This window comes from Zalophus californianus, chromosome 14, assembly GCF_009762305.2.
Source record: "Zalophus californianus isolate mZalCal1 chromosome 14, mZalCal1.pri.v2, whole genome shotgun sequence".
NCBI lineage: Eukaryota > Metazoa > Chordata > Mammalia > Carnivora > Otariidae > Zalophus > Zalophus californianus.
The window spans coordinates 9,420,223-9,439,918 of record NC_045608.1 but is presented as its reverse complement, the minus strand read 5'-3'; the positions used below and the strand labels follow the sequence as shown (position 1 = coordinate 9,439,918).

The 19,696-nt window shown below is 44.6% G+C and overlaps 2 protein-coding genes across 2 annotated transcripts in view; one reads left to right on the top strand and one right to left on the bottom strand.

Annotated features, from left to right (window-relative positions):
• LOC113912475 (BRCA1 associated protein) overlaps positions 1–19,696 on the top strand; it is a 90,810-nt gene that overhangs the window by 30,189 nt on the left and 40,925 nt on the right. The gene's annotated exons all lie outside the window — the stretch shown is intronic.
• Positions 1–19,696, bottom strand: part of ACAD10 (acyl-CoA dehydrogenase family member 10) — a 46,296-nt gene that overhangs the window by 19,541 nt on the left and 7,059 nt on the right. The window contains 8 exon segments of the mRNA XM_035723972.1: positions 842–993; positions 2,041–2,191; positions 7,194–7,375; positions 8,973–9,041; positions 12,829–12,970; positions 14,170–14,329; positions 15,045–15,203; positions 19,276–19,470. Coding sequence (XP_035579865.1) covers positions 842–993; positions 2,041–2,191; positions 7,194–7,375; positions 8,973–9,041; positions 12,829–12,970; positions 14,170–14,329; positions 15,045–15,203; positions 19,276–19,470 — 1,210 coding nt within the window.

Genomic DNA, 19,696 nt, shown 5'->3' with positions numbered 1-19,696 from the left:
CACTGGGCTCCATGCTGGGCATGGAGCCTACTTAAAAAAAAAAAAAGATCCTGCCAAATTATGAAAAAATAATTACAACAAATAAACAGTTTTACTGATTTGCTTCATTTGTAACCTTCTCATGGCCTAAAGAAGCATGTAACACATTTTGTTCCCAGGACTTTGTCCAGGAGTATACCTTATAATATAGGCGAAGTTATTCCTACAAAGATGTTCACTGCCTTTTTTGTGAGGGTTGGGGGGAAGTAATATAAAAGAAATCAGAAACAAATTAAATATCCAAATATAATCAAATGTCTTTATAAAAAAGGAATCAAATGTCTTAAGTTAATTCTATTCGATAAAATCCTGTTCCATGATTAAAAATGATGCTGTAGAAAGAATACTTAATGGCATGAAAACATGTCCAAAATACATAATTGAGAAAAGGCAGGCCATAAAATCATAGAATCGCATTTTCATTTAAACAAACGTATGTATGTATGCAGAAAGATGAAAATGTTGGCAATGGTCATTTCTGGGTCTAGCCATGACTTTAACTTTTCCTTTTGTTATCTGTTGGCTCCAACATTTTAAAATAAACTTGTATTTTTAATTTAGAAAATTAAATAGAAATTAGTTGTGTAAAAACATAAGAGGGGTCTGTGCACACATCCTTCTCACTTAAAATACACCCTACCATCTCCCCGCACTGACAGGAATGCATTCCAAGTACATTTTCCACCCAAACCACCAGGACCTCAGTTTCATATGCCCACACCATCAGCCATCACCTGTGCCTCGGGTGTTTTGAGAATGGAGCTGCCTCGTTTCCTCTTCCTTGCCCCTGAGCAGTTCCTACCTCGCAGTAGGGAACCAGGAAAACTGGATGGCAGGTAGTGAGCCAGGCAGCTGAAGGCCACGTCTGCAAGGGGGTCGCCTAAGGTAGAGAGCTCCCAGTCAAGGACAGCAAGCACCTCAGCCTTCTCTGGATGGAACAGCAGGTTGTCCAACCTGAATAAGCCACAGAAGGAATGGAGAGACAGCTCTAAGGAAAACTGAGCACTGGGGTGTGTTCTGTGCTGGGTGTCTTCCATTTGCCCCTCCAAATGCACTCCGCACCCTCTCAGCCCCTCGGTGCCCCTGTCCACGAGCTCCCCTGCCCTCTGGCTCCGGTGGGCTCAGCCGATGAGGACACCAGCAGGAGACGGGGAAGGGGGCAGATGGCTGAGGGACGCTGTATTCCTCTCCCAGGGGCCAGTTTTGGTCAGGTAGCCCTCTCCACATAGCAGTCCTCTCTGGGATCCCTCCTTCCCTGTGATGGGTTTAAAACAGGTCTGCAAGTTCTTGGATACTCCTTCCACAAAAGGAAGAGTCTAAGTCTTTGCTGCTTGAAGCATTTGGCTTCTAACAATTATAACACAGGTGGAAGTGATGCTAAGTGACTCCAGAGCCTCGCTCAGAAAAGGGCATCAGCTCCCAAACAGTGCTGTCTTGAAACATACACCTTTGCAGCCCTGAGCCCCCAGGGAAGCAGTCCAGATACCCAGAAGCTGCTATGCTGGAGACACCATGTGGGGACCACAAAGAGACAGAGAGAGGCCCAAGGAGCCCAGCTGTTCAGTCTTCTCTGCCTCAGGGCCAGGCATGGGAGCAACCCCCTACGAGATCCCAGCGCCCAGCCTGACAGCCACGCCAGCTGAAACAAGTGATCCTTTCCCCAAACTGCAGATTCGTGAGCAGAACAACTTCTGTCGTTGTTTGAAGCCGTGCGATTTGGAAGATTTTTATGTGGTCACAGTAACTGGAGCACCTGTGTGCACTTTCAAACCTGGGGGCAATACGACAGCCCCCAGTCATAACGAATTATCTGGCCCCAAATGTCAACAGGCAAGGTGGAGAGACCCTGCCCTAGAAGGTCATGCACACGTAGATCCTTTGTAAAGGGAGTCCTCCTCAACTGTAAATTGGGCTCAGGCCAGCTGCTTAATTTCCCCTTCAACTGCCCTGGCCATCATTTTTCACATCTAGATATTCACCCCTCCTCATAGTTGTGCCTACCTGAAGTCCCCATGCACCACTGTCGTGTTCTGTCGCCTGGGAAGATGGTGGGGCAGCCATTGGATGAGCCTCTCCATCGCGGGGATGGTGCTGGTTTCTGAGGCTCGATACTGCTGAATCCAGGTTTGTACCTGCCGTGGAATATAGTCCCCTGAGGGAAAGAGAATTGGAACAGGTATGCCACTCTAACATCCTCCAAAGGTTTCAGAAAGTAACCAAAACAGTGAAAGCCCTGATAATGCTCTTCTGATGACCTATGAGTTTCTCACAGAATGCTCCCACCACCGTGGCTGGATCAATGTGATGTGGATGTTGTTCCCAGCCACAAGGCCCAAAAACCTAATCCCTGGCCCTCTCAGACTTCCTACAAGCTTCCTAGGAGCCTTTAAGAAATCCCTTTTTGGGGCGCCTGGGTGGCTCAGTTGGTTAAGTGACTGCCTTCGGCTCAGGTCATGATCCTGGAGTCCTGGGATCGAGTCCCACATCGGGCTCCCGGCTCAGCGGGGAGCCTGCTTCTCCCTCTGACCCTCTCCCCTCTCATGCTGTTTCTCTCTCTCTCTCTCTCTCAAATAAATACATAAAATCTTAAAAAAAAAAAAAAAGAAATCCCTTTTTGGCTGAACAACAGTGGTTGGCTAAACGCATGGACTCTGGGACCAGACTGCCTGGGTGTGATTCCTAGTTCTGCCATTCTCTATCTTTGTGATCTCTGACAGGTCACTTGACATCTCTGTACCTCGGTTTTTCTTCATCAATGAGATGCTCCTCAGAGAGTTGTTGGGAGGATAAAATTATGTAAAGTCCCTGGAGATGTTCCTGGCATGTAGTAAGTACTACATGAGCATTTGTATCATTATTCAGCTGTTTGCTAAGAAACCCAAGAGATACCACCATTGAGAAACTTTTGAGTTATATCTGGGACTGGACACTGGAAGAAGTTCTGAAGTCAACTCGGCTCAGTCAAGGTCTTCAGGTGATTTAACCTCTCGAGCCTCCCTTGCTGCTTCTGTATGAATATACTGACACCTAAATTCCAAAGGACTGTTGTGAAGGCTAACCAAAATCCATATGTAACAGGCCAAATACTGAGCTGCACAGATGGCAGCTCAATGAATGGTGGCCATATTATTGTCCTGATTATTGTCAACTGGACAATTATTAATTGTCACTCTTAATATAATTAATAAACGTGTCAGCTCCCTGGCTCTAAGCCAAGCCTTCATCCCTCAGCTGAGAGAAAAATGTGTCCCAGAGGCTGAAGGGTTTGAAGACAAGGTTAGAGAGATCAAGCTCCTTCTGTGGAGTTCACTGCACAGCTGGAGCGTCTAGACACCTGCCCTTTGCAAGATCTAGTTGGGCCATGAGAAGTGGAGGTCAAAGTCCACAGGAATGTAATCCAAAACAAATCAAGCCTTTAGACATAACTTCTAGTTTTCAGAATTATAGGAAACAGAAGACAGAAGTAAATGAAACCATAGGACATAATCAAGACAAATATATAAACAACTGACTTAGTCTGTTAAAAAATTCATTGAAAAAAACAGGTGGTGGAGGGACTGTTCTAGATTCCTTGATCAGATCCCGATTTAGCAGGGGGAAAAATTCATTTATAAAAGATATAAGAGGAGGGGGACCTGGGTGGCTCAGTCAGTTAAGCATCTGACTCTTGATTTTGGCTCAGGTCATGATCTCAGGATCCTGCGATTAAGCCCCACATCGGGCTCCACGCTCATCGTGGAGTCTACTTGAGATTCTCTCCCTCTGCCCCTCCCCACCACTCTCTCTCACTCTCTCTCTCTAAAATAAATAAATAAATCTTTAAAAAAAAAGATATAATGGGATAACTGATGAAATGGATCTGAATATGGACTGGGTTTTAAATATTCAGGGAAAATTGTAAATTTTCTTGGATGTGATAATGGTATGGGAGAATGTCCTTCTTTTTAGGAAATGCCTACTGAAGTATTTAGGAGTCAAGTGTTAGGGTTAAATATATATTATTGTTAAATACATATATATATTATTATATATTTAAACACATATATATATTTAAAGAGAGAGAAACAGAGGGAGAGGGAAAGAGAGAAGCAAATATGGCAAAAGTTAACCATATAGTAGTGGGCAGATACAGTTATTCATTGTACTATTTCACATTTCTGTAAGTTTGAAAATTATTATAATAATAAGTCAAATCCAAAAACCACAGGAGCTGAGCCAGGGAGCCTGCGTGGCTCAGTTGGTTAAGCGTATGACTCCTGGTTTTGACTTAGGTCATGATCTCAGGGTCGTGGGATTGAGCCTTGCCTAGAGATCCACGGTCAGTGAGGAGTCTGCTTAAGGATTCTCTCTGTCTCCCTCTACCCCTCCCCCAGCTCACATACACATATGCACACTCTCTCTCTCTTTCTGTCAAAGAAATCTTTAAAAAAAAAAAAAACAACCAGGGGCGCCTGGTTGGCTCACTCGTTAAGCGTCTGCCTTTAGCTCAGGTCATGATCTAAGGGTCCTGGGATCAAGCCCCGCATTGGGCTCTCTGCTCCGCCGGAGACCTGCTTCTCCCTCTCCCATTCCCCCTGCTTGTGTTCCCTCTCTTGCTGTGTCTCTCTCTGTCAAATAAATAAATAAAACCTTATAAAAAAAAAAAACAACAACCATACACAGGAGTTGAGCCTTTGTGAAAGGAGCCTTTCAGGAAAATCTATATGGATTTGGGACCTTCCACCCCAAACACACCAACCAGCGCTGCACACATTCCTTTCTCAGGGGAAACAGACACAGCTGCCCCCTGTGTCTGGCTCTGTTGGCCACTGGTCTCTATCAGGCCCGCCAAGTCACGGAAACATCCTTCCTCAAGCAGACTGCCCCTCTGGGATACGAAAAGAGGATTATGTGCTCCCTGCAGGTCATTGGTGGTAGAAATGTTCTTTATGGTAACTGGACTGTACCTAAAGGATCTTTGTCAAAAGTCCCTCTTAATTAGAAATCATGTTTGTGTGCAATCTTTTTTTTTTAATAAATGTAAATGTGCACTCTTGAATAGATAATACATTCCCATGGCTTGGAATAAAGTGATAGAAGGATGTACAGTAGTCTTTCTCCCATCCTCTGCCCAGCCACTCAGCTCTTCTTCCCCAGAGGCAACCCATGTGACCAGTTTCTTGGAGATATTCACTTGTGCAAGCAAATATTTAAATGTATCTGAATATGTAAATTTATTTAAATATGCCACCCTTTGCACAAAGGTAGTAGCTATTTATAGCCAATGCCCTGCCCAGCAGCAGGATTCCTGACACCACCAGAGAAATTGCAGGTTTCTTGAAAAGGAAGATCTGATGCCCCTGTAGCTGGATCAGTGAACCTGAAGCATGATGAAGCTGCTGTATGCTATCAGGCTCAAAACACAGCCAGTGGCCCTTGGGTCACATGAAATTACATCAGATTTCTGCTCTGCCTCTTTGTGCTAAGAGGTCGGTGGAAGGAGCATCAAAACAGTCTACTTTAAAAATAAAAGGCAAAGGATCCACTCAGACAGCACATGGGAGGGACTTCCATAAGCTGTTGTCTCTCCAGGACAGGATGTCACACTGCCCATCACTGCATCTGCCTGAGGCTTCATCTTCATTCAAAGCACTGGGGTAGCCATGGCAGCAAAAGACGGTTTTTTTTAACCCAACGTTTACTATTGAGAAAACGATGACAAAGTAAGGTGACTTGCCCAAGGTCCCTGACAAATTAGCATCCAACTTCTGCTCCAGTGCTCTTTCCATCTTGAAACAATGGCTCAATATGGACAACATGTGTTGTCTTTGCCTACTGGCCTTTTTACTGGTGACTAGGTCTGCCAGATAAAATACAGGATACCCAGTTAAATGTGAATTTCAGATAAACAACAAATTTTTATTTCCAAATGAGGTAGAGGTTACCACTAGAGTTGGTATCTCTAGTCAACAGGTTAGAATATGGGGGGGGATGGCATGGATCTGGCTGTACTTAAAGGGACGGGGAGAACCCCCTCAGTTTGAGCTGGAAAGTCAGCAAGCTTTCTCTGTGGTAGCAAAGTGTTTCAAACTGATTACTTGTGGGGACTCAGCTCATGTGCCTGTGGAGAGGTGGGGCTTTAGGTGACTTGGCAGAAATGGCAGGAAGGTGATGTACACAGGAGACATACTACAGCCTTTGATGTGGTCCTACGGAAAACACGTTTTGGTTAAAAGCAGAGAAAGAAGAAAACATAGCTGGGGGATTCTTTTTGACTATAGCCAAGAATACATACTGGTCAAAAGTCAAATACTCTTGAACTTTGCAGGGCAGAAAAAGTGAAATTCTTTGGCTCGTGCTAAAGTTTGTGCATGGAGACAGTTGGTGATGGTGGTTTTAAAATAGTGTGTGTCTGTCACATTTATAGACTGCTACACTTCAATACACCTGACAAGAAAGAAAAAGAAAAAAGAAAGAAAGAAAGAAAGAAAGAAAGAAAGAAAGAAAGAAAGAAAGAAAGAAAGAAAGAAAGAAAGAAAGAAAGAAAGAAAGAAAGAAAGAAAAAGAAAGAAAGAAAGAGAAAGAAAGAAAGAAAGAAAAGAAAGAAAGAAAGAAAGAAAAAGAAAGAAAGAAAGAAAGAAAGAAAGAAAGAAAGAAAGAAAGAAAGAAAGAAAAGAAAGAAAGAAAGAAAGAAAAAGAAAGAAAGAAAGAAAGAAAGAAAGAAAGAAAGAAAGAAAGAAAGAAAGAAACGAACGAACTGACACTAACAATGAGGATGAAGAACTGGAACTCTCAGACAGTAAAAAAACAAGCAGAAACAAACTCTACAAACAAAATACCTTGGCATAATGGCATTTTAAAAGTCTATCCCCTGTTGAAAGAATATTTAGGGAAAGAGTAAAAAACAGAAGATACTGATGCTGAAATGGTCCAGCAAGATCAAAGTTGCAGGGAAGAGAGATTCTGTAGGCCGTGAAGGGACGTATCCAAGGATAATATATCTAGGTAAATGACACCTCCATTAAAATGAAACTGGATTTCCAGGTAGGGGGCTAAGAAGCCCACCTCACATTTAGCAAACACTAGGTGCATTAACACCCTGACATGATGCAAATCCTGAAACGGGCACCAATGAGGAACCCGTCAGCACAAAAGACAAATGACCTCTTGCTCACCATGTTTCCCATAGTCTTCTAGGCCTGCAGCCTTGAGGTCCACACTGTGAATTTTGCACAAGACTCTGTTCATGGCAGTGTATATGGCCCGCCTCTGGCTGGGCTCCAAGCCTGGCAGAGAGGGGTGTCTGTAGATGAGGCCTGGGCAGTATTCCATCACATAGAAAGGAGTGCCAATGACCCTGGGAAGGACACAGACAGGGGGTTTCAGTGGTCCAGCTCATAATATGGCAGGCTGTTAGTCATGGCATTGCTTTTTTTTTTTTTTTTAAGATTATTTATTTTAGAGAACATGTGCACATGAGAGAGAAGGGGGAGGGGCAGAGGGAGAGAGAGAGAGAATCCTCAGGCAGACTCCCCACTGAGTGTGGAGCCCAACGTGGGGCTCAATCCCAGGACCCTGAGATCATGACCTGAGCCAAAAAGAGCCAGCCGCTCAACAGACTGGGCCACTCAGGTGCCCCAGCATTGCTCTATGTGTTTGCTCCAAGTGCTGGGGAAGGAGTTCAGACCCAGAGTGCTGGACATTTCCTTTCCTTCATACATCAGCACAGAGGGTTAGAAGTACCCCATCCCCAAACCATCCACACACACAGCCCTGTCTATACGTTTCTGCCAGCATGTCTCTCTTCTGTTTGCTTCACTCATGGAAGCGACGGGAATGGAGATTAAGTGTGATAATGAAGGAAAGCAGCATGTTGAGAGGGGGACTTCAGAGCCATACAGAACCAGGTTTATTTATTTATTTTTTTCAAAGATTTTATTTTATTATTTATTTGAGAGAGAGAGAATGAGAGATAGAGAGCACGAGAGGGAAGAGGGTCAGAGGGAGAAGCAGACTCCCCACAGAGCAGGGAGCCTGATGTGGGACTCGATCCCGGGACTCAAGGATCATGACCTGAGCTGAAGGCAGTTGCTTAACCAACTGAGCCACCCAGGCGCCCCAGAACCAGGTTTAAATCCCACCTCTGCCCCTTCCTAGCAGTGTGATCATGAGAGACTTACTAACCCTCTCTGGGCTTTGTTGTTTTAATCTGTAAAACTTCAAAGGGTTGTTGTAAGAATTAGGGGAGCAAATATACATGGACTGCCTGGTTCCAATGAGGCTTCAATAAATATCCCTTCTTCTTAGTGATGTTATTTCTATCATTATCTGGTAGTGTGAGTGACACATATACCACCCATAATATTAAGGTGACACAACAAAATGTCATTAATCCATTCTTTAGTCGTTACTAGAAATCAGTTTCCTATTCTAAAAAGTTGTTTTGAAAAGGCTACCATTAAAACTGTTTATCCTGGGTCACCTGGGTGGCTCAGTCGTTAAGCGTCTGTCTTCGGCTCAGGTCATGATCTCAGGGTCCTGGGATTGAGCCCCGCATTGGGCTCCCTGCCCGGCAGGAAGTCTGCTTCTCCCTCTCCCACTCCCCCTGCTTGTGTTCCCTCTCTCGCTGTCTCTCTCCGTCAAATAAATAAAATCTTAAAAAAAAAAAAAAGGACCACAATAAAAAATTAACAAAAACAAGCAACATGAAACTAGATGGATATAAATTTTTTAAAAGATAAAAAAATGTTTTCTACCAATTTTCACAAAAGCAGGCATTTCTTTATCTTTCAGGATAACTTAAAGATCTGTGAACTTCCAGGGGAGGTTGCTATAAAGTCTCTGTTCTCTCTCACCCAAATTTTGTCTTCAACAAACTGGGATTTGAGCTACTATATGGGCTTTTCTCTTCTGTAGTTTGAATATGTAATGAAAGAAATAAATCTGAACATTACCCTGAATCTTCACAGAGGCCAAGAACTCTGGGGACAGGCACTCCAGCATTGCCAAGGGCTTTCATTATCCTGCCGGAACAAAGAGAAATGAGCAACAATGCTGGCTGAATTGATGAGATTTTCTTGAAACTATTTTTCTGAATTAAAATCAGTACACGCAGAAATTAAAACAGAATTCTAAAAAATATTCAACTGACCCCAAAATAGGCAAGAAAAACAAAAAACAGATGGGAAAAACAAAAAACAAGTAGCAAAATTATAGAACTAATTCAAATATCAATAGTTACATTACATTAATTAGACTAAACATTTTAATTGAGATAGAGATTGTCATACTGCATAGAAAAGCAAGACCTAACTATATGCTGTCCACAGGAGACATTCTTTTTTTTTTCTTTTTAAAAATTTTATTTTTTTAATTTGAGAGAGAGCATGTGTGAGAGAGAGCAGGGAAAGGGGCAGAGGGGGAGAGAGAGAGAGAATCCCAAGCAGATTCCGTGCTGAACGTGGAGCCTGACTTGGGGCTCCATCTCATGACCCTGAGATCACGGCCTGAGCGTTAATCAAGAGTTAGATGCTTAACTGACTGAGTCACCCAAGGCGCCCCCAAGGAGGAAATTTTTAAATGTTTTAAATAGAAAAATAACTACTCAGTCATATCACCAGTATTTGGCTCCTGCTTTTGCCTGCCTGGTGTCCCTTTCCTTACTTCATGTTCTGATAATTCCTGGGCTTTCCTTTGGGAAATGGCTCTCTGTAGCTACTGTCAGTCCACATGGTTTGGGTGGGACTGACCCAATCCCTGGTTCCAAGGATGGGCACAAGACCCAGATTCGGCCAGTCTGAACAATGCATCCTCCTGACCCCAGACGATTGTTCACATTGGCCCACTTAGTCAATCTCAGGAGGTATGCTGGAACATTCACTAAGGTTATAGAGGAAAAAGGAGTGGAAAGATGGAGGGAGAGAGAGAATGAATGGGTCCTGATGATATTATTTGGGCCCCTGGATCTAGTCATGCCTGAAAGATTTAAATTATGAAGCCAATACATTTTACCTCTCCTTTTAAAAAACAAAACACTTCAGTCAGTCTACATGGGTTTCTGTCACTTGCAGCTGAAGAACAGTAATATGCTACCCCAACATGATAAATATTTTGGTGTGTTCCTTTCTAATATTTTTGTTTTGGTACAGAAGTCTTTTCAAAAAAAATAGTTAAGGGGGGAGCCTGGGTGGCTCATTTGGTTGGACGTCTGCCTTTGGCTCAGGTCATGATCCCAGGGTTCTGGGATCGAGTCCCACATCGGGCTCCCTGCTCAGCCAGGAGCCTGCTTCTCCCTCTGCCTGCCACTCCCCCTGCTTGTGCTCTGTCTCTCTGTCAAATAAATAAATAAAATCCTAAAAAACAAAACAAAACATAGGGGAGCCTGCTAGATCAGTCGGTGGAGTGTGCAACTCGTGATCTTGGGGTTGTGGATCTGAGTCCCATGTTGGCTGTAGAGAGTACTAAAAGTACTAAAAAAAACACAAAATGTAGTTAGGATAGTACTCTATGTGGTCTGTATCTGTTTTTATTACAATTTTAACATTTTTGTGTTATTTAAGTGTACTTTTGTTGGCTGCAGTAACAGCACAATTAAGGCTGGGCTGTGGAATCCTGCTGCTCAAGGGTATGAGGCCAAACTCTGCCACTCACACGCTAGTTGTGTATCCCGGGGAATGTTGCTTAATGTCTTTAAGCCTCGATTCCCTCGCCAGTAAAATGGGGATCGTAACAGTAACATATCATGAGTTGTTCTGAGAATGCTTTGGGTTTATTACATCCAAAGCATTTATTATAGTGCCTGGCACATACTATACACTCAGCAAATGTCAGCTGTTACTTTCGTTGTTGTTGTTGCAACAAGTAGATATGCTAAGATTTAATCATTTCCTGATTACTGTACCATTACGGTGTTTCCACTTTTTTATTATAAATAACATTGTGGTGGCCGTATGAATGCATAAAGCTGTTTTCCCTTTTGAGAATTTTTTTTAAAGATTATTTATTTATTTGACAGAGAGAGAGACAGCAAGAGAGGGAACACAAGCAGGGGGAGTGGCAGAGGGAGAAGTAGGCTTCCTGCTGAGCAGGGAGCCCGATGCGGGGCTCAATCCCAGGACCCCGGGATCATGACCTGAGCCGAAGGCAGACGCTTAACAACTGAGCCACCCAGGAGCCCGGAGAATTATTTTTTATTTTATTTCTTTAAAAAGATTTTTACTTACTTATTTGAGAGAGAGAGACACAGCGAGAGAGGGAACACAAGCAGGGGGAGTGGGAGAGGGAGAAGCAGGCCTCCTGCTCAGCAGGGAGCCCAATGCAGGGCTCGATCCCAGGACCCCGGGATCATGACCCGAGCCGAAGGCAGACGCCTAATGGCTGAGCCATCCAGGTGCCCTGAGAATTATTTTTTAAACAGAGATTCCTCTAACTGGAATTATTAGATCTAAAAGTGTGACTACTCTGAGGTTTTTAATAAAGTGTGTCATGCTATTTTCCAAAATTCCCCAAATTGTTCAAATTTACATTTGGCATTTTACAAGCAGATACCATATTAGATTTCATCTTCAAATGCACATTTTATTTCTTTACTAAATGGAAATTCTCGGGGCGCCTGGGTGGCTCAGTTGGTTAAGCGACTGCCTTCGGCTCAGGTCATGATCCTGGAGTCCCGGGATCGAGTCTCACATCGGGCTCCCTGCTCAGCAGGGAGTCTGCTTCTCCCTCTGACCCTCCTCCCTCTCGTGCTCTCTCTCTCAAATAAATAAATAAAATCTTTAAAAATAAATAAATAAATAAATAAATGGAAATTCTCTGCATTGCTGGATTTTTGGAGTGTCACTGTAGCACTCCAGAATTCCAAAATGCCTCTGGGAATGGTCAGAGAGCGTTCACAAGCAGGATGCATAAGAACAGAGTGGGGGGCTTAACACTTTTAGGGTTTTCTTCCTGTAAATACAGACCTGTTCCTGTGTGGGCACAGATAAAAATGCTCGGAAATAGCTACAGGTTTTCTCCTCTGATGACCCCCTAAGGCTTCATAATCATCAGTCACCAGTGCCTACAACACTTGGAGAAGTCAGATTCCAGGAACTAAAAAGTCCAAAGGACAGAGAGTAAATAGTGAGAACAAGAAGGGGCCAAGAGACGACATCACATTTCCCTTACTACTCTGCAACACTCCTTCTGCAGGGAATCCGGGGCTGGAAGGGAGAAGGGAGCAGAGGAAGAGAAAGGCTTCCAGGATGGTAGGCGCCCCCACTGGAGCCCATCCAGTTTTCATCTCACTCTCAAAGAGTTTGGAGCTAGGTTTTTTTCAACCTACTATGTTTAAATTTTCCTATTTGCAAAGGGGTCGGGAGGGGTTGTAATACATTTATTCTTGTACACATTTTATTATGGAAAATTTCAAACATACCTCCATAGAGAGGTTCATATGACAAACCCCCACATGCCCACCGCCCAGTTTCAACAATTATCACCTCATGGCCATACTCGTTTTGGCCTCAGCCCCACGGAATATAAGAGTAAAGATCTTAAAGTCTTTAAGACTCAAGGGTAAGACTAATGAGTATTTCAGAAATGCCTTTTTTCACCCAGAGGTTCCCAAAAAAGGCTGGTTTTCTAGAGGTTTAGGTATAGAAAAGAGAAAACAAACTTCTGAATAAAACTAGGTTACATGTTCTTATTGGAAATAATTTTGGAAATTCACACTTGCAGATTTAAATGTGTCAGGCTCTCTGACAGGGTGCGGACTTGTCAGTTCGGGGCTGAGGGCTGGGGGTTGAGGACGCCCCAGCTCTGAGAAGTTACCTGAACTCCCTCTCCACTGCATGGGTGGATGGAACAAGTGTCCCCGGGGGTTTCCTCCTCAGAACCAGCTGGTGGTTACCGAGCCTGATGTAGTAGGTTGGATTGGACTGCCCATGATCAAACTGAAGGAGTTCCAATGGGCCTGCGAGTTTGAAAACCGAGAAAACAAAAGCAGTTCTGAAGGACAGAGCTGGGCATTCCTGCTTTCTAACGAGTACCACACTTGGGGTGCAGAACATTCTGATTTGGGATGCACCTCCTCCTCGGGCACCACAAGTGACTGAGTGCCAGGCATACCCCCCAGCTCAGGTCCACTACCGTGTGGCAAAGGCCACTCCGTTTCTACCACAGTCATTCTCACTTTGTACAGGTGTGCAATTTTGTCCCTCTTGCCAACTCCTGTTCTGCAAAGAAAAGCTTTTTGGTTCTGTTTATCAGGCAGAAGCACAGTCGTGGCAACTCCTCAGGCAAAACAGAAGGCTTTAAACCTGAGGATGGAAAGTGCCCCTGTGTGTCCCTCAGCCCATACTTGGCCCAAGGATGCCCGACACTGGCGTGATGGCTGAAAGGAGCTTCTGCAGAGGCCAACAGCCTGAGCCAAAGTGCTTTCCCAAGATGTGCTCTCCCACCCCAGTGGGCTGAAGTCTATGGCTCCCGCCCAGGAACATTCTAATTAACCCTCAGCTTCACAACAAGACTGAACTACGGACATAGCTTTGTCTCACACGGTCAGAGAGCAGACAATGGGAGTCGGCCTGAGTTCGCTGGCCTGCTCCAAAAGGGCCCCTCAACGGTACAAGAGGCCCTAAGAACAATCCAATCTCTGGAGAGCAGAGCTGTGAAGCTTCACACAAAAAGTCTTTTGCAAAGATTTAATGGGTGGAGGCAAGACTTTACCACCAGGTGGAAATGTCTTCAAAAGCCCCCGAGGCAGCTGTTTTTCTGAGGCTGAAATTCAAAGAATGAAAGAGGGACCTTTGAAGAGGTGGAGACAACTTGTCCCATTGTCAACTCAGGCAGCCTAAGTCACCTTCACAAACCAGGCTGTCATCTCAAAACAATTAGACACAGTCCAGCGTCCCTGGGCCCACACCACCGGCTCCAGGTCCCAGGGGATCCCTGCGACACCACACTCTCGGGTGGAAGAGGGGGCGCGTGACCTTTTGGAGTTAATGCTTTTTCCCAGGCAAGACTGAAAGCTGCATTAGGATCCACTGAGCCCAATGGCTGTTTTCCTCACCACACTGCCTGTCTCCAGCATATTCCACCGGGGTTTGAAAGGGAGAACCAGGCTGAAAGCCGAGCCTTTAGAGAGTCAGCAAAATACAAACATGTAAATACCTGTGCTTTGGGTCCCCAGTAAGTCTTTGAGGTACTTCTCCAAGGAATCTCGTGGAATCTCCACTGTCTTTCTCACAGGGCCAGTGTTTGGAATAACCATTCTCAACGTAAAGCCCAAAAGGGTTTCTAATTCCTTTACGGCAGTCTCTGGGTCATCAACCTTGTTTCAAAGAGAATATTGAACATCAATCACCAGTCAACCCTGACCTGGCCTCCTGTCTGTTCTCTAAAAGGGTAGTTCTTTAGGGGGAGATAACCAAGAAGCCAGGTCTCTGAGCAAGGGCTTTGGAGGCCAGGATGTTCAGCTAACGAGGAAGCTGTAGGATGAACTTCCTCTTCCCATTTAATTCCTAACCACATTAAACGCTCTCTGCTGGAAGTGTCAGTTAAGAGTCCATGATGCTCCTTCACGCCAGGAGGGCAGAATGCTGTGCCACCCTGTCCCGGTGGCCCATCAGCCGCCTCATCATGAAAACACCAACATGGGAAGCCAGTCGGAGGTCTCCTTTCATGTGGCTTCTCACGCTTCAAAGCCATGTACAACCTGGGTGGTCCGTGTGGCTGCTAGCTGCTGGCTCCCCACCCAGAACAGCGTCTCTAGAACAGCCTAACTGCCCTCCCGAATGTCTTAAGCCTGCCAGCCACCCTCCTTGTGTAATTCTGTCTCAAACTGCCTTCTTAGTATGTGTTTGTCCTACTTCCCTTTGAAAATGTGAGTGGCTCGTCACATAGATTTCCTAATTAATAAAAAAATGAGACTACAGCAGCATGGGGGGAAACCTCTAAACACAACTATGATTGTGAGCAGGACTACACAGAAATGCTTAGGCCAGTGCCTGGTGCACAGCCGGGGTTCAAAAAATTGTGACCGTTACCTGAATGGTGTGAATGCCAAGGCTGGTGGCTGCTTTTATATTCAGTTCAAGATCGTCCAGAAAGATGGACTCAGAAGGCTGCAGGCCGAGCCGCTCTAAGCACAGCTTGTAGATCCTGGGGTCTGGCTTACAGAGACCTTCTAGGCAGGATTCCACAACCTGACCGAGGGACAGGAATGAGAGGGGAGTGTCTCTAAAAGGTGGTGCTCCCACATGCGTACTGTCATAGGTTTTGAAAAGAATAATATAAGGACAGTTGAGATTTGTTGTAACAAGTAACTTAAGAGTGTTATGACGTAAAATGTTGCTGCTTTTTCAAGTCGGATACGGAAATACTGGATTACTACGTAGGGGCAAGCTCAGAAAACCAGAGTTCTGGTTCAGACACAGTGTCCTCGTCAGTAACATGGGGATACTAGCTATCCCACCTACTGTTGAGAACTTTAAATGGAAGCTGAGTGAGCTCCAAAATGACAAAGCATTTTGCTAATGTTACATATTGTGGCTACAGAGAAGAGCTGCACATTTCAGCTTTAGGAAAAGTACTTTACCATTTTTTCGAAAGAAGGCACTGGTTACTACTACAAAAGACGCATGACCTTAACGTTTACATTCCAGAAGTTAAAACACAAAACAGCCATCCTCAACTTAGATAAATCCCATCGTAGGATGGGTGCCAAAGAGACTGTTCGTGGCAAAGATTCTATTCCTTTCATGCGAAGAGCTCCCTCGTGTCCTGACAACCTTGTTTCAACCATGCATGTGATCCGGAACTAGGGGGAGTGGGGGTGTTGCCGGGGGTGCAGGAGCACCCTGCAAAAGCTGTTCCGGTGCCAGGCAGCCCTGCAGGTCCTCACACTATCCCCGGGGCTTAATCTCCTAGAAAGTGGGCCTAAAATGGCCAGGGAGGCTTAGAGCCGCTACCCTCTGGTCTACCCTGAGAATAGAACTCAATCCCTGCTCCCTCCTGGAAAGACTCACACTCTCCAAGACCGAGGACAAACCTGAGGGCCCCCCCTCTACTCCAGACTGTATTATTCAAGGTTGGGTGAGAGCTGCCCTTTCAGGTAAATAAATGTCCTGAATACATTGGACTCTCTACTTAAGCACTTGAATGAGCTAAAAAAGACAAGCTCCCTATAAGGAAGACATCACTAGTACGTAGCAAAGGGTGTTTCAGACACAGACCAGGGTCCATGCTGCAGGGGAGGCTGTGCTGGCTGAGACAGATGAGAGGGGGCGGCGAACCAAGGGGACAGGGCCAAGTTCTCATGAACAGACATCTCTCAGGAGCCACTACGCTGAGAGTCACTGCGTTGGGAAAGTGAAAAAATTCTTCAGACTTAAGTTTGATAAGATCCCTGGTCTTTTCTTTCTGTTCTATTTTGCAACTTGAAAAAGTTCTGGAGATTATTACATAACAACGTGAATATACTTAATGCTACTGAACTGAACACTTAAAAATAGTTATGATGGCGCCTGGGTGGCTCAATCAGTTAAGCGTCTGCCTTCGGCTTGGGTCGTCATGATCCCAGGGTCCTAGGATCGAGCCCCACATGGGGCTCCCTGCTCAGCAGGGAGTCTGCTTCTTCCTCTCCTCCCTACTCGTGCTCCCTCACTATCTCTGTCTCTCTCTCAAATAAATAAATAAAATCTTTAAAAAAATAGTTATGATGGTAAGTTTTATGTTATGTGGGTTTTTACAATAAAAACAATATAGTAATTTTTTAATTAAAAAATTAGATGAAAAAAATTTTAAAGCTGAGACAGATTCCTATAATACTCAAGAGTTCAGCCTCTGATGTTGACAGAGATTATAGGATTGCTTACACTATTCCATCAAACGTGTGTGTGCGCACGCACATATATCCGTATATAGCCTTAGAACTTTAGAGAACAAAAACCTAAACCGTTGCCCTTGAAGAAATATTTTTAAAACTCCAGGTCTCCTGCAGACCTAAAACATGAAAACCCACCAGAAAACCTGCTGGAAAGCCCATGCCAGAAAGCCTGTGAAGTCTAAATAAACATGTCCATTTTTTTCAAGAAGCTCATAGGTCTTTCCAATTGTAGCCTCATTTGGAGGGCTCAGTGTGAGCCTGACCAGCTTCAGTTGTCCAGATGAAGATATCATTCCTATAGCTGCACTGGATGGAAGGAATCTCTGAAAATAACTGCCATGTGACAGGACCATGCAGGGAGCTTTGCATGCATTACTCTGTGGGGTGCACACAGCTACCCTATAACAAAGAAATTGCTATTCCTGAATTGGAGATGAGGAAACCGAGGTTCAAGGCAGCAAAGCACGGTCCACGGTTTGCAAGTTGCAGAGACAGGACTGAATCTGGCTGAGGTTCCAAACGCTTGTGGAGAAGGAGCTTGGAAGATGTCTGTGTGTGTACTGCAGGGAAACCAACAATCAAAGCAGGTGGGGGCCAGGCAAGGTGTCCAGAGGGGAAAAGACTCTATCTCTGATGGGCTTTCTACAAAAAGGAAGAAGGATGTGGAAGGTGAAAACAGTACTAGGTTGGGAGGTTAATTTCCAACCTTTGTGCTCTGAATTTCTGCCTGTCAATTCTACTAGATTTTATGTTCTAAAATAGCACTATCCAATAGAACCTTCTGCAGTGATGGCAATGCTGTGTCTGCACTGTCCAATATAGTAGCCACTAGCCACATGTGGTGACTGAGCACTTGAAACGTAGCAAATGCGTAGTCCAGACGGCCAGGATTGCCTGTCACATCTGACACGGTAACCCTTCACGCCTAGCCAGCGCCCCACACACAGTAACGCTGCTCAATAAGAATTTATTTTCTAACTGAAGTTTAAGCAGGTCATCTATAACATTCCTATCTACCCCAGGATGGTAATCTATTTTCTCCTGGGGAAGGAGGGAATCCTTTATAGCTACAGTAACCTCTTGGCACAGAAGACCATCTCAGTATGTTCTCAGTATAGTTTGATAGTCTAGCACTGGGCTATCCAATACAGTAACCACCAGCCATATGTGATTATTTACATTTAAACTAATAAAAATGAAATAAAATTCAGTTCTTCAGTGATACAAGCCACACTTCAAGTGCATTATGTGACCAATAGCAACCATACTGGACATTTCCATTACTACAGTAAGTTTTGTTAGACAGCACTGGTCTCAGGATTAATGCCACAGAATAGAGGGCAACATCATTGGTCTTTTTTTCTTTTTTTGGAGGGGGGAGGGGCAAAGGGAGAGGGAGAGAGAATCCTCTTCAGCAGGGGCTCACAACCCTGAGATCATGACCTGAGCCAAAATCAAGTCAGATGCTTAGCAAACTGAGTCACCTAGGTGCCCTCCCTTTTTTTCTTTTTAAAAAATATTTATTTAGGGATGCCTGAGTGGCTAAGTCGGTTCAGTGTCTGCCTTCAGCTCAGGTCATGATCCCAGGGTCCTAGGATGGAGTCCCACACTGGACTCCTTGCTCAGCAGGGGGTCTGCTTCTCCCTCCGCCTGCTGCCCCCCCTCTTGTGCTCTCTCTTCCTCTCTCTCTCTCACAAATAAATAAAATCTTTAAAAAATCTATATATTTATTTAATCTCTACACCCAACATGGGGCTCAAACTCATGACTCTGGGAACAGTATTCGCACACCCTTCCAACTGAGGCAGCCCAGCGCCCCAACAGGGTTGGTCTTTGAAGAAAAAACATCAACAGGCCCTTTAAGATGTGAGGGCCAATGGAAAATTTGTGTGTTATGTGAGGAATAAGGTTCAAATTCAGAATGTGAAAGAGTCTCTAAAGCTGAGGTTTCAACCAGTTATCAAGCCCCAGAAATACTGGACTTTGCTGAGAGCTCAGCGACCTTTTAAAAGTCCTCTTTTCGGGCACCTGGGGTGGCTCAGTTGTTAAGCATCTGCCTTCGGCTCAGGTCATGATCCCAGGGTCCTGGGATCGAGCCCCATATCGGGCTCCCTGCTCATTGGGAAGCCTGCTTCTCCCTCTCCCACTCCCCCTGCTTGTGTTCCTGCTCTCGCTCTCTCTCTCCCTGTGAAATAAATAAAATCTTAAAAAAATAAAAAATAAAATAAAAGTCCTCTTTTCATCCTGTTATGTCTAAACCTAATATAGTCAAGTTCGTCTGAATAAGAAAACCCATTCACTCAAGACCTGCCAAAAGGCAGCGTTTAACAATGCATCCGGAAGCAAGGACAGAGACTCTGTTTTGATTGTTTGAATTAGTTTAAGCTTACCACATCAAACTGTTTCCGGTCCAGGGGCAAAAAGCTTTTCCCGTTGGCGAGATAAAAATTATTGCTCAAGACTGCAGTCCGAAAGCCTTTTGCCCGAATTTGAGTTATGGCCTCAGTCATCACTGGGAACTGCTGTGCCACTTGCTCACTGGTCAGCAGAGAGAAAAAGGAGGCCACAGGTACAGAGGTCTTCGCCTAGAAGTGGGGAGGGGAGAAGGAGAACCAACAATAATTAAGAGGAGGAGGAACCGCTTATCACCAACAGAGAAAATACTGCTACCTAAAGGAATTCTCCTTCGGCCCTTGTGCAGAATTTTGCGTACAAGTTTGTAAGGACTGACTTCGAGTGCCTCTGGTAAGGGAATGGAGCTATTTATATCAGTAATCCAGTTAAATGAATTCCTTATTTCACTCATGGATT